Below are 14,177 nucleotides of genomic sequence, written 5' to 3' on the forward strand. Positions count from 1 at the left end.
CAAAATTTCTTCCATGATGCCAAGGGTGGTTACAGAGTTTGGAGCCGTTTTGGGTAGCTGATCTTGCTTTCTCTACCACTCTTCTTGGTCAGTTTCTAGAAGACATGGAGGCCTATGCTGAGGTGGGTTAAGAAAGTGAAAGTTGTTTCTAAAAGTGATAGCTAAGGAAAGTATGAAAAGTTTCAACAGCACTAGATTTATTTTAATAATTCAGACAATCTTCATATTTAAGCAGAAATCATAAGACTGTAGTGAGATTTTGTTTTTAGATCTTTATAAATTACCAGGAAAATTTTTAGGTATCTGGTATTTTTGTTGAAAGCATGTTCCATAGTCATTTCTCTCTCTCTCTCTCTCTCTCTCTCTCTCTCTCTCTCTCTCTCTGTGTGCAAAAGAATCTTAAAAATAAGACAAATTGATGCTGTGTGAAAATGGAAATCCCGCAAAGCTCCTGCCCTAGTGTCCAGAGGCTTTGGAGGATAGGCTCTGGCTCCCCTGCACTGGGTACAGCTGCCTGCAGTGTGGCAGCTCTGAGGTGCTGCTGAAGCTCTGCCCTTGGTGCTCCTGGCATCATTGCCATGCCTTAAGCCTGTGCTGTTTCCTGTGGAATCTCATTTTATGCATACTATGATTCTTGTTTGATGTTTAAGGCCAATCCAAATACTGAGATTTTTTTGTTTGTTTGTTTGTTTGGTCCTTTGCTACTTTTAGCTTTCCTGCTACTTTACTGATGTGTTTGTTTTCTCTTAGGAAAAAACCCGAAAATCTTCCCCCCTGCCCTCACATTTAGAATGTCTTTTTTTTTTTTTTTTCTGACCCATCTTTATAGCTGATCAGTTGGTAGACATACTTCCCTTCTATTATTTATTTGATGCCGAATTATCTATAGAAATATACTGATTCTAACATCCCAGCGGTAACCATTCCTTTCTTTTGAATATGCCTTAATTTTTCAACTAGATTAGAGGCTGGCCTAATAGGTATTAAATTTTTTTTAGCCATGTTCTTTGCTTCTGTGTGCATAATATTTGTGTATTTATTTCTTAATTTTTTGGTCAAAAATTATGTAGAATGAGATTTTAGTAGAAAACCAATTTAGGAGTGACAAAATTTTAGTAATTATTATTTGTATTAGAATTTCTTTCTCTCCCCTCCCCTCCCCTCTCTTTCTTTCTTCGCTTTTTGAGACAGGGTCTCCCTATAGCCCCATCTGGCCTGGAACTGAGTATGTACCAGACTGACTCACAGAGGTCCACCTAGCTCTGTCTCCCAAGTGCTGGGATTAAAGGTGTGCACCACCATGCCCAGCTCTTAATTTGTAAAAATCTGTTCTAATGTTAATTCACTTAAAAATGGGGAGGCTTATTGGGTATCTGTAGTCTTAGCTACTCTGGAAGCTGAGATAAAAGAATCACTTGAGCTCATGTGTTCAAGACCAGTGTGTGCAACATAGGGAGACTCTATCTCAGTTAAAAGTGTTGGAGAGTAGAGATTTTAAAGAAATAGGGATTGGGGGGGATATGGCTCATTGTAGAGTGCCTAGTATGTGCAAGACCCGGGGTTTGAGTCCTGATTTCTACTGGATAGAAGCAAAGCCAAAACAAAACAAAAAAACCTTTTAGTGTACTACTTAAATAAAGAATGCTGTGAATTCCCTTCTAGGATCTCAGCCATGTGGCCTCTGGGGAGTCAGTGGATGAAGATGTTCCTCCTCCATCAGTGTCATTACCAAAGCTGGCAGCACTTCTTCGGGTGTTCAGTACTGTGGTGAGGAGCATTGGGGAACGCTTCAGCCCAATTCGGGGTCCACCAATTACTGAGGCATATGTCACAGATGTAAGTGTCTTTAGGACTTTGCAGTGTCTTTCAAGAACCAAGTTGTATTGTGAATGCCTCCTGTACCCAGTGCACTGTGATATATTAACCCTTCTTTGTTTAATATGTTAGTTGTGTTTGTGTCTGGTTACTTGCTTAGCAGTGAAGTAGGGAAACCTGACATCCCATCATCCTTTAACCCTCACCTTACGAAAGAAGGGCCACTCACAAAATTTTCTTCAAAGAGGTCTGTCATAGATCCATGAGCTTTTATTTTCATATTTTTGTGGTACTGAGGACTGAATCTAGGTCTCTGCACAACTTCTGCACTGAGCTTTATCTCTGATCCCATTTAAAAAAAATTTTAATACATAAAATTTTTTTTTTAATTTATTTTTTATTTTACGTGTATTCGTGTGTTGCCTGCATGTAGGTCAGTGCACCCATGTCATGCTATGCCTGCGAAGGTCAGAAGAGGCTCCCCTGGGACTGGGGATACAGACAGTTGTTAGCTGCCATGTGGATGCTGGGATTCGAACCTGGGTCTTCTGCAAGAACAACTAGTGTTCTTAACCCCTGAGCCATCTCTCCAGCCCCATAAAATCCATAAAATTTTTTTAATACGGATATTTTTCTTTAAAAAATTTGAGTCTTAAGCTGGGTGCGGGTGGTGCATGCCTTTAATCCCAGCAAAGAGGCAGAGGCATGCGGATCTCTGTGAGTTCAAGGCCAGCCTGGTCTACATAGTAAGTTCCAGGACAGCTGGGGCTACAGGGAGACCCTGTCTCAAAAAGACCAAAAAAAAAAAACCAAAATGATGGTCCTTTTAGCCTCCCTCCTGCCCTCTGGATAAGGTCTCACTGTGTAACCCTGGCTGGCCTCAGAATCACAGAGATCCACCAGCCTCTGCCTCCCAAGTGCTGGGGTTAAAGGCGTATACTGCTTCCTTTTAATTTTTCAACATATTAAGAATGACACAAAATAGAGAAAGCCTCAGAAGGTAATTTTTGGGTTGGATGTGTAGTTCGTGGTAGAGCCTTTGCCTTACATGGAGGCCCTGGATTCTATCCCCAGCACAGTGACAAAAACAGGTCATTTTCTTTGAGCATGACAAGATGAAATTCACGAATCACGTGTTTGTATATTCTTTAATGTTAGGCTATTAGAAATAAATACAGGGTAATTTAGAATATGTAGTGGTCTGAGGCTAGAGAGGTGATCAGATTACCGTACTTGAGCAGCTCCCAAACATTAGCGTAGCTTTAGAAAAGTGCAGTGAGTGTTGCAGTTTAACAGGAGAAATAAGCCCTATAAACTATCTGGAGCATGAAGGGAGGTGCATGTATGATAAGGGAAGATTCAGTCTTCATAATTGCAGTATTCCAGTGTTTACATACAGTGCTATCATTTAGGAGCATTTATTTAAAATACAATGCTAAGGAGAGTAGGGTATTATTTATGTAATCTTGGTAAGTCAGTTGTGAATCAGAAATACTAGATTATCAAGATAACTAGCTAAGCCTGCATGCTGATAATTCAAACCTGATCAAAATGGCTTAATTTCTTTATTTCCTTTTTATTACTTAAAAAGAGTGGTGGAGTCGAAATAAAGGCAGTTGACTCACAATATAAAGGAAACAGAAAAGAACATAATCATTACTCAGAGTAGTTATGTACTAAATATTTTATGAAGCCGTCAGTTTTGGCTTTTGTGAATAACACAAAATTTACCTGTAGGTTTTAAAGAAAAGCCCATTCATATTGTTGATTAACTATGATATTTTGTAGCATCAACTTGTTCTGATTAAATGTTATTTTTTATTAGAAACTTAGTACAGAAATGTAGTAGAGTGTAGTGGGGAGGGAGGGAGGGAGGGAGGGAGGGAGAGAGAGAGAGAGAGAGAGAGAGAGAGTGTGAAATCATCTGGTTTTCATAATCCTTAGTAGGTATTACACTGTAAACTTTGGAGAGCTTATCTTTTGAAAGATAACATCCACGGCTGGATTAGAGTACTTGGCTTCTATCTTCTGTACATTAACTTTGGTATTAGCGTAAAGTGACTCGAGCATTTACTTTTAAAAGATTGTTAAAAGCTCAAGAGCTGCATTTCAGTAGGTGTGAACGGGATATCCTTATGCTCTTTGCTGGTGCTCTTAGTCTTTTAAGCTCTGTTGTATATTGTAATTATATAGAGAAATAAAGCTTCAGCCATTTAATAATGTTGGGAGAGATGAAGAGAGTATAAGTGAAATGGAGGATGATAAATTCCATTTCCTGTCACATTAGTACTTCGGCATTTTTTTAAAGCCAAGATCATTTTTGCATATTGTATTATAGATGCCCTGATTATTAGGTACGGAGAAGTAGAGCAATGACTCTTAGCTGTTTGGTGGTGTATGTCTGTGATCCTAGCACTTGAGGCAGCCTTGGGTTACATCTCAGGCAAAAATATCCCCCAAACAACAAAAGACTACTAGAAGACAGTTAATTTTGTGTTGAAGATGCATTAAGTAGAAAATATTTTCTTGTGAAAAACATGTAAATTTTTTTTTAAAAGCTGCTTGTTTTCCCCATTTGCAGGTTCTATACAGAGTAATGAGATGTGTGACGGCTGCAAACCAAGTGTTTTTTTCTGAGGCTGTGTTGACAGCTGCTAATGAGTGTGTTGGTGTTTTGCTCGGCAGCTTGGATCCTAGCATGAGTATACATTGTGACATGGTCATTACATATGGATTAGATCAACTGGAGAATTGCCAGACTTGTGGTACCGATTATATCATCTCAGTCTTGAATTTGCTCACATTGGTATGTGAATTATTCCTTTTTGTTGTTTTTAAATTATTGATTTATATGTAGGCTCTTGAATTTAAATTGATGTGGAAGAATTGAAGAGCTTTGCTTGCGTTTTTTTAAATTAAGGGCTTGCTTTTTTTTTGTTTTTTAAGAATTCATTGCTTGATCTTTTATAATCTAGTATGTTTTTGTTCTATTATTGATTTAGTGTTTGATAGCTCATTTTAATATAGCTTTTGATACACAATTCTCTTTTACCTCAGATTCAGTAGTGCCCCTGCTAAGTTCTGTTCTGTACGGGAAAAAGTACTTCAAAAGACCCACTTATATTTTCTCAGAGCTTCTTTTATGAGTCTTATTCCTTTAATTTCTTAGAAATAACTGTCCCCTTTTATTACGGACATTGTAAGGCACATATAAAATACAGCAGAGTCTTCATACTGAGTACTTAACTTGTGTAATTAGAAGCACAGGGCCCGTGTGGCTTTATATCAGCTGTCGACTGCCTTCTTACCCTTCATCCAGCTGTATTATTTTTAAAGAACCTCTCATCTTTTTACTGTCTCCATTTTGCCTTTTATAGACGGCTATGTAGTTGACAGTGCTAATTATGCACTCGTTTTAAGATTGACTTTTGGGGGGTGAGACATGACACAGCTGTTAAGAGCACTAAGAGCACCGACTGCTCTTGCCGAGGACCCGGGTTTGATTCCCAGCATCCACATAGCGGCTATGAATCATGATTAACTCCAGTTCCAGGGGAATCCGAAGTCCTCTTCTGACCTCCGCGGCATTGCACGGCATGGGTACACTCACATACATGCAGGCAATATATTTGTACACATAAAAAATAAAAGTATTTAAAAAAAATTGACTTTTGTTCATTTAGCAATATGCACTTACGGTTCTTCTGTGTCTTTTTTAAAGTTGAATAAGGTTATTTTGAATTTTTGTTTTTTTAGATTGTCGAGCAGATAAATACAAAACTCCCATCATCATTTGTAGAAAAGCTTTTTATACCATCATCCAAACTACTATTTTTACGGTACCATAAAGAAAAAGAGGTAAGTGATATGTCGGTGAAGTGATACTTGATTTTGAGTATAAAGTGATTGCAGTGATTGCTTTTGGTTAATACTTGATTATCATACGAAGTACCTTCATTGAATGAGGTACCTGATAATCTTCAAAGTAGCCATTTTTTTACTAAATTGATTTTAGTACATTCTATAAAGGCAAAGAGACAGATATATTTCTGAAGTTACAAATTTAGAAGTCTACATATATTAAAAATAAGAATGACTTAATTCTTAACCCACTCCAGATTGATTTTCTAGGTAGATATGGGAAAAATCTGTCTTAAGCTGCTATTTGTATATGTGTGTGTTGATACTGCCTTTTTAAAAAAAAGGCCCCCTGAGAAATTTCATATTAGGAACTTTAATTTAGAGTGTTCCTTATTTGTAATAATGCTAGAGAGCTTTGTTTAAAAAGCTCATTAATAGTATACCTATGTTATATAGATTCCTTAATCTTTTTTTTTTTTGGTCTTTTTCAGACAGGGTCTCCCTGTAGCCCCAGCTGTCATGGAACTCAATATGTAGACCAGGCTGGCCTTGAACTCACAAAGATCCGCCTGCCTCTGCCTCCCTAGTGCTGGGATTAAAGGCATGTGCCACCATGCCTGGCCCTTAACATTTATCTTTTAAAAATTGAACTCGTGGGTCTTCTGGACCATGGCTAGCTCAGTCTTGAATTGAGTTGCCTCCCCGGTTCACTGAAGATAGTAATTTGTTATCACTTCCCTGAATTTTCTCTTTTCCAGGTTGTTGCTGTAGCCCATGCTGTTTATCAAGCAGTGCTCAGCCTAAAGAATATTCCTGTTCTGGAGACTGCCTATAAGTTAATTTTAGGAGAAATGACTTGTGCCCTAAATGATCTGCTACGTAGTCTCCAACTGCCTGATGCCTGTTCTGAAATAAGACACGAGGCTTTTAAGAATCACGTATTCAATGTAGATAACGCAAACTTTGTAGTTATATTTGATCTCAGTGCTCTGACTACAGTTGGAAATGCCAAAAACTCATTAATTGGGGTGAGTCTTTAACTGTAAGAACTTTCTTATTTTTTGGTGTTTGGATTGTTGTTTTCGTTTTGAGACACCATCCTGCTCTGTAGCCCCAACAGACCTTAGAGTCATTGTCTTCTTGCTCCAGCCTCTGGAGCTCTGGGCTCATAGGCACACCCCACCACTCCTGGCTGGGATGATTGGTCCGTGGCTAACTCTTCTTCCCTCCCCTGCACCACCCCTCTCTAATGAGATAGGGTCTTAACTATGTATACTAGGCTGATCTTGAACTTGCTGTAATCCTTTTGCCTCTATCTCCTAGGATTACAGGCATGGCCTGTCATGTGTTTTCTTTGTGTGTATATGTTGCACACACATGAGCATATGGGGGTCTTCTTCAGTTGCTCTCTCTCATTGAACCTATAGTTTATGGGTTGCTAGCTAACTAGCCAAGAGCCTGAGGGATCTGTTCATCTCTGCCTCCCTAGTGCTGGGATTACAGATGGGTGAGACCCATGCCTGGCTTTATAGACTCGGGATCTGAACTCCTATCCTCATTGTGTCGCAGCACTCTACTGATGAAATCATTTCCCCAGCTCCGGCTTATAATTCTTGATTTTGAAAGAAAAAAAGATTTATCTTTTTTAGTTTATGTTTACTTAAAGGGTACAGAGTGGGGGAGGGGTGTGTGTTGTGCTGAAGAGATGGCTCAGCAGTTCAGAGTGCACACTATACTGTTCTTGCAGAGGACTTGAGTTCTGTACCTAGCACCCACATTAAAAAACTGCCTGTAGCTCCAACTTGAGGGGGATCTGAAGCCTCTGGCCTTGGGCAGGCATCCACACGAGCATGGGCACACACATAACATAATTTAAAATAATAAAATAAATAGAAAAAGAAATTGGGGGTAGATCTAGTGGTTCATGCTTATAATCCTAGCAACCAGTAGGCTGAGGCAGGAGGATTGAGAGTCCAGGCCAGCCTATAACTAGATATTAGTTCTGTATATTGAGACCATGTCATAAAAAAGAGAAAAAGTTTTTTTCTGAGGATTTACACAGAATTAACAATTGATGGGGGAGGGAGAGTTTTTTGTCAGTGGTGTAGCCACTGGTAGGGTGCTCCTGCTCCTGTAAGCAATCTTAATTCATTGGGTTACTAGAACAGAGATAGAGATAAAGATAGAGATAGAGATGAGAGAGAGAGAGAGAGAGAGAGAGAGAGAGAGAGAGAGAAAGAAAGAAAGAAAGAGAGAGAGAGAGAGATGGAATAGTGGAATTGTTGAGAAGAGGAAGAGGATCAGGTAGGAGTTCAAGGAGAACCAAAGAGGGAAATGGAGTGGTCAGTATGATCAAAATACATAATGTATACATATGAAAATACCATAATAAAGCCCATTGTCATGTCTAATTAAAAACAAAAAAGCGAAGGCTCGAAAGATAGCTCAGTCCATAAAATGCTTGCTATGCGATTGTGAGCACCTGAGTTCAGTCCCCAGTGTCCATGTAAAAAGCTGGGAGAGATGTTATGTATTTCTAATCCTAGGTAGATCCTTGAGGCTTGCTGGCCACCCAGCCCAAAACTAAAAGGTGGATTGTAGTTCCCAGTGAGAGAGTCTGTCTCAAAAAACAAGACTTAATCTTTGCCTGAGATTGACTTTGCCTGAGATTGACCTCTGGCCTCCACACTCACATAGATAATACCCAGAAAAGATAAAGGAGAAAAAAAGCTGGGAATATAACTTGTGGCAAAATGCTTGCCCTGGATTAAGTCCCAGCATCACAAATAAATAAAATGATGGAATAAATTTCAAGTGGCACTGCTTTTTGTCTTTTGAGACAGGGTCTCACTGTGAAGCCTGACTCACCTGCAATTTGCTACTTGCTTTTCCCGTCTTGTGCCATCAAAGTACTTAAACTGTTCTTAGCCGCCTGCCTTACTCCTGTCATCTCACATTTGAAGTCTGTAGAAACCTCCTTCTTTCCACAATGAAGACTGGATTTTGAAGAATTCCATGTTTTATGTAGATTGGAGGAGGCTTATTTCCGGCAGTCTGGGAATAAGAAAGAGCAACAACAGATCGGACAGTCAGGTGGATCAGTGTGTTTTAGTGGAAAGGGAAATGAAAGTGTGCATAAGGCACAGAGTGGTAGGATGTTCTGGCTTTCTCATTGAACAGGATTTCTCATCATAACTGTCTGTGGAAAATTGATAAAATGCAGGCTTACTGTACCAGAGGGTACAAAGGACTTAGCTTAGGGCAGAGGTCAGGAGACAGGCCTATGCACCAAGTTTAATTGTGCTTCATTGAAGTATAATTATATACCATCCAATTCCTAAAGTTTGCTGTTCAGTGATTGATAAACTCAGTATTATATGAACATTGTCACTGTGTGCCTGTTTTTGTAAAGAAAGTCGTATTGGGGAGCAGCCAGTTATTCCTATGTTTTGGTTATGGCTGTCACCTCACTGCTGTGGCAGAATTGAAGAATTGCCAGATTACGGCAGTATGCAAAATGTAAGAGTGACTGTTTCAATTTAAATATTTTATTATTTTTTAATTTAATGTGTATGCGTGTATTGCCTGCATGTAGGTAAGTGCGCCTGTGCTGTACAATGCCCACGGAGGACAGAAGAGGCTGTCAGATCCCTTGGAACTGGAGTTACAGACAGTTGTTAGCTGCCATGTGGATGCTGGGATTCGAACCGGGGTCTTCTGTAAGAACAACCAGTGTTCTTAACCACTGAGTCATCTCTCCAGCCCCCTGACTGTTTTAATTTAAGAAAGTGTTTGCTGAATACCCCAGGTTTAGTGTATTGGATTGTTTCCAAAACTTAATCTATCTTTTAATTTTTAAAAAAATTTTATTTATTATTTTTATGTGTATATGTGCATTGCCTGCATGTAGGTAAGTGCACCCGTGTCCTGCAGTGCCCGCAGAGGACAGAAGAGGCTGTTGGATCCCCTGGAACTGGAGTTACGGACAGTTGTTAGCTGCCATGTGGGTGCTAGGATTTGAACCCTTGTCTTCTGCAAGAACAGCCAGTGTTCTTAACTGCTGAGCCATCTCTCCAGCCCGTCTTTTAAATTAAGATTGTCTGAGCATACTTGATTCTAAAGGATGAACTGTTTGTATGCTGTGTATATTTTGGAGGAGCCATTAATACACGGTCTTTTTCTACCTCGGCAGATGTGGGCACTGTCTCCCACTGTGTTTGCACTTCTGAGTAAGAATCTGATGATTGTTCATAGTGACCTGGCTGTTCACTTCCCTGCCATTCAGTATGCAGTCCTCTACACGCTGTATTCTCATTGTACCAGGTACTATGCTTACAAATCCTTCAAAAGAAGAAAATAGGAAATGTTTTGTTTCTTGAATTTGCTGCCTTCTTTTGATTAAAGGTGAACAGGTGATCTTTTCTTTGTTTTTCAGGCACGATCACTTCATATCAAGTAGTCTTAGCTCTTCATCCCCTTCTTTATTTGATGGTGCCGTGATTAGTACTGTAACTACAGCTACAAAGAAACATTTCTCAATTATATTAAATCTTTTGGGACTATTACTAAAGAAAGATAATCTTAACCAGGATACCAGGTACCTAAGTAATTTTTTATAAAACTGATTTCCTGAAATTATTAATTCTCCTTTATAATTAGAGGCTAAAAGTGTCAGTTACAGTTTCTTTATTATGAAATGTTTCATAATTTGATTTTCTTACTTGATCTTTATATGTTGCTGTAATTAACCCTACTTTGTGAATCCCTTTTTCAAAGACATCGTGCCATTTTTCAGGAATATGATATATACAAATTTCTGTAGTTTCAGTTTTCATTTTATTTTAGATTTTATTGTTAATTGTGTGCTCTTTTGGGTTTGTGTCTGGATATGTACATGTGAGTGTAGGTGCCCTTTGAGGCTGTGGCTTCTGGAGATAGAGGCACAGGTGGTTGTGAGCCCACCCATTATCGATAACTGGGAACTGAACTCAGGTTCTCTGTAAGAGCAGTATGTGCTCTTAACCACTAAGCCAGCTCTCCAGCCACAGCTTTTATTTTTTACTGCTTGTAGTGTTCCAGCAGTGTAAGGCAGAGGCACGTGGATACGAGTTCTAGACCATCTGGGACTACAGGGAAACTCTTGTTTCAGAAAGACCAAATAAATAAATAAATAAATAAATAAAATAAAAAGTGATATAAGAAGGTTTTTGTTGTGTGTGTGTGTGTGTGTGTGTGTGTGTTTCCTTTCTAAATATAAAAATAAACTATTTTGTGTTTCAGGAAACTGTTAATGACTTGGGCTTTGGAAGTGGCTCTTTTAATGAAGAAGTCAGAAACATATGCACCTTTATTTTCTCTTCCGTCTTTTCATAAATTTTCCAAAGGCCTTTTAGCCAACAGTAAGAAACTGATGTTTTATTTTTTTTAATTGCCCTTTAAAAAAGAATATTTGGTAATGGGAAAAGGTTATTATGTCAGCATGTTCCCTGACTTGAGAGGTATAGTTCTTATTTTGGTGATAGATGCACAGTAGCTTTAAGTACTTCTTTCTCATAGTGTTCAAAACAAATTGTTGAGCCGGGTGTGGTGGTGCATGCCTTTAATTCCAGCACTCTTGAGGCAGAGGCAAGTGGATCTTTTTGAATTCAAGGCCAGCCTGATCTAAATAGTGAGTTCCAGGCAAACTGGGGCTATGGGGAGACCCTGTCTCAAAAAGATAAAAAAACCTGTTGAAGGGATTGTAACATTTTCAACCTTATTGAATCCATGAACTTGCAAATATTCCCTCAGAAGGTTTGTATGAAGGCTCATTAACTTAAGAAGTTTTGTTGAATGTATTATTTTCCCAGGTGTTAACTGCTAATGAGGATTCTAGGCAAGAGTGCTCAGTCCATAGTAGTAGTTACTCCCTATTTGATGAATGGATGAATGAGTGGGCTCAGAACATTATGACAGACTGGCAATAAGGTGTGTCTGGTCAAACTGAAAGTAACTTCGTTTTTATAGCTCTTACTGAAGATGTGAATATTTGTTTGCAAGCGTGCAGCAGTCTACATGCTCTGTCTTCTTCCTTGCCGGATGATCTGTTGCACAGGTATGGATAAGTGACCGTGTCTTTTGACTCTGGCTTTAATGGCATGAGACTGCTTCCACACTTTATTTTATTTTTCATAGATGTGTTGATGTCTGCCGTGTTCAGCTTGTCCACAGTGGAACTCGTATTCGACAGGCCTTTGGAAAGCTGTTGAAGTCAATTCCTTTAGATATTGTACTAAGGTATAAATGTTATGGATTACTATGTCTTCACCACCATATTAGTACCTTGTAATTGCTTACCTTAGGGAAGTACAAAATGCCGTGTTAGTGTGTCACTTTTATGTCTTGTATGATATCTCTTAGTGATTGAATATATCTGAGGGTAAAATTTATTTTTATGAGCTTTAATCTCATAGTAATTAGTATAGAATAATTCATGTAGTGCCAAAAATGTATTTTTAGTAGTATTTAAACTGTATTTTTTTATTGCTTTTAATTTTGCTGTGTAACCTAGAATGACCTTGAACTTCTGATCCCCCCGCCTTCCCCCAGAGTTTGAGGATATAGGTGTGCATCACTATGTCCAGTATATCTGCTGCTGAGATCGAACTTAGGGCTTTGTGCATGCTAAGCAAGCATTCTACCACAACTGAGCTATATCCCCAGTGCTCGCCTACACCCCTTCTCCTTTTTATTTTTATTAAAAATTTAAAAATTTATTTTTATTACTTGGGTGTTTTGCCTACATGTATGTAAGTCCATTATATGTGTACAGTGCCTGCAGAGACCAAAAAAGGGCGTTAGATCCCCAGGAACTGGAGTTATGGATGGTTGTTAGCCACCATGTAGATGCTGGGAACTGAACCCAGGTCCTCTGCAAGAATAGCCAGTGCTCTTAATTACTGAGCCATTTCTCTAGCCCCCACCCCACCCCCCTTTTTTTTTTTGGAGGTGAGGGGGAGGGTCTCACTATGTAGTCCAGGTTGTACTTAAACTCTAGATCCTTCTGCTTCCCAAGTTCTGGGATTACAGGTATGCAACAACAATTTGAAAACTTCTAAGACCTTAAAATTATAAAATTATAGTAATATCTTCACCCTTTTGGTCTTTTTGAAACAGGGTCTCTTTGTAGCTCCAGCTGGCCTGGATCTCACTTTGTAGACCAGGCTGGCCTTAATCTCACAGAGATCTGTTACGGACAGTTGTTAGCGGCCATGTGGGTTCTGGGATTCCTGGGTCTTCTGCAAGATCAGTCAGTGTTCTTAACTGCTGAGCCATCTCTCCAGCCCTGCTCTAGCCATTTTTAAGCCTTGGGTATTTTTTTCTTTTTGCTTCCAATGGAAATTAGTAAGGAAATAACTTTTTTTTTTTTTAGCATCTGCTAAACTTCACCCAAAACATCTTGCAGTGACAATGGCTACTTTCTCTCTGCAGCAATAACAACCACACAGAAATTCAGGAAATTTCTCTGGCGTTAAGAAGCCACATGAGCAAAGCACCAAGTAACACTTTCCACCCTCAGGACTTCTCTGATGTCATCAGTTTCATTTTGTATGGGAACTCTCACCGAACAGGGTAAGACTCTGGCTCTATCATCAGGGAAAAGTAATTTTAAGACTATTTTTGAAGAGAATATCTGTTAAAATGGCAGAGTGGAAAATAACATTCTTTTTAGGTGGCTCATTTTGGTTTTCACAGGCAGGAACATTGATTTGAAGATAGCATTGCATTTGTAGAAACAGAAATGGGCTGCAACACTCAGTGATGAAATGTGGTTGACAGCTAACTGATCTGAGTGTCCTGAACACTTCAGGGGAGGGCTGGAGAAGCCCAGTTACAGTGATTGAAATTAATCCTGGCAGCGAAATTGTCAGGAGCCGTTTACCCTAATTATCCATTTACACCACACCCCAGCCTGCTTTAACCAAATAAGATCTTACTGGCAAGAATATGGTGTTGACATTTAATGTGGGAATTTGTAGCTCTTTACTCCCATTCCCCTTGAGCTTGTTTAGGGTGATTAAAATGAAGTTGTCATTGTGTGTTACATATGAAACTACTTTTCCCAGGAAGGACAATTGGTTAGAAAGATTGTTCTATAGCTGCCAGAGACTGGATAAGCGTGACCAATCAACAATTCCCCGCAATCTTCTAAAGACAGATGCCGTCCTTTGGCAGTGGGCTATTTGGGAAGCTGCGCAGTTCACTGTCCTTTCCAAGTTGAGAACCCCACTGGGCAGAGCTCAAGATACCTTCCAGACGATTGAAGGTAACCAGCTCTGCTGCCATTAAACTTCGTGCTGCAAATAACTGTCCAGGCCTTTTCACTTCAAAGTAATGGATTTCTTATGATTGGTAAAACAAAGATGTTTGAATATTTTGTTCTGTGATGTTTTCTTAAGTAGTAATTTTCAATATGCTTGTTTGAAGAAGGTTTCTTTGAATAATTGCATTGGCCTACAGTT

At 39.2% G+C, this 14,177-nt stretch overlaps 1 protein-coding gene across 2 annotated transcripts in view; it reads left to right on the forward strand.

Moving 5' to 3' along the window:
• The window catches only part of Smg1 (SMG1 nonsense mediated mRNA decay associated PI3K related kinase), a 108,603-nt gene that overhangs the window by 44,508 nt on the left and 49,918 nt on the right, over positions 1-14,177 (forward strand). For both annotated transcript variants that reach the window (XM_008826929.3, XM_029560539.1), the window contains 12 exons: positions 25-122; positions 1,663-1,836; positions 4,397-4,621; positions 5,572-5,673; positions 6,435-6,704; positions 9,869-9,999; positions 10,112-10,273; positions 10,957-11,075; positions 11,683-11,770; positions 11,851-11,952; positions 13,147-13,287; positions 13,782-13,981. In XM_008826929.3, the coding sequence (XP_008825151.1) occupies positions 25-122; positions 1,663-1,836; positions 4,397-4,621; positions 5,572-5,673; positions 6,435-6,704; positions 9,869-9,999; positions 10,112-10,273; positions 10,957-11,075; positions 11,683-11,770; positions 11,851-11,952; positions 13,147-13,287; positions 13,782-13,981 (1,812 nt within the window). The remainder of the gene's footprint in view (positions 1-24; positions 123-1,662; positions 1,837-4,396; positions 4,622-5,571; positions 5,674-6,434; positions 6,705-9,868; positions 10,000-10,111; positions 10,274-10,956; positions 11,076-11,682; positions 11,771-11,850; positions 11,953-13,146; positions 13,288-13,781; positions 13,982-14,177) is intronic.

This window comes from Nannospalax galili, unplaced genomic scaffold (assembly GCF_000622305.1).
Source record: "Nannospalax galili isolate Female #2095 unplaced genomic scaffold, S.galili_v1.0 scaffold172, whole genome shotgun sequence".
NCBI classification, from domain to species: Eukaryota; Metazoa; Chordata; class Mammalia; order Rodentia; family Spalacidae; genus Nannospalax; species Nannospalax galili.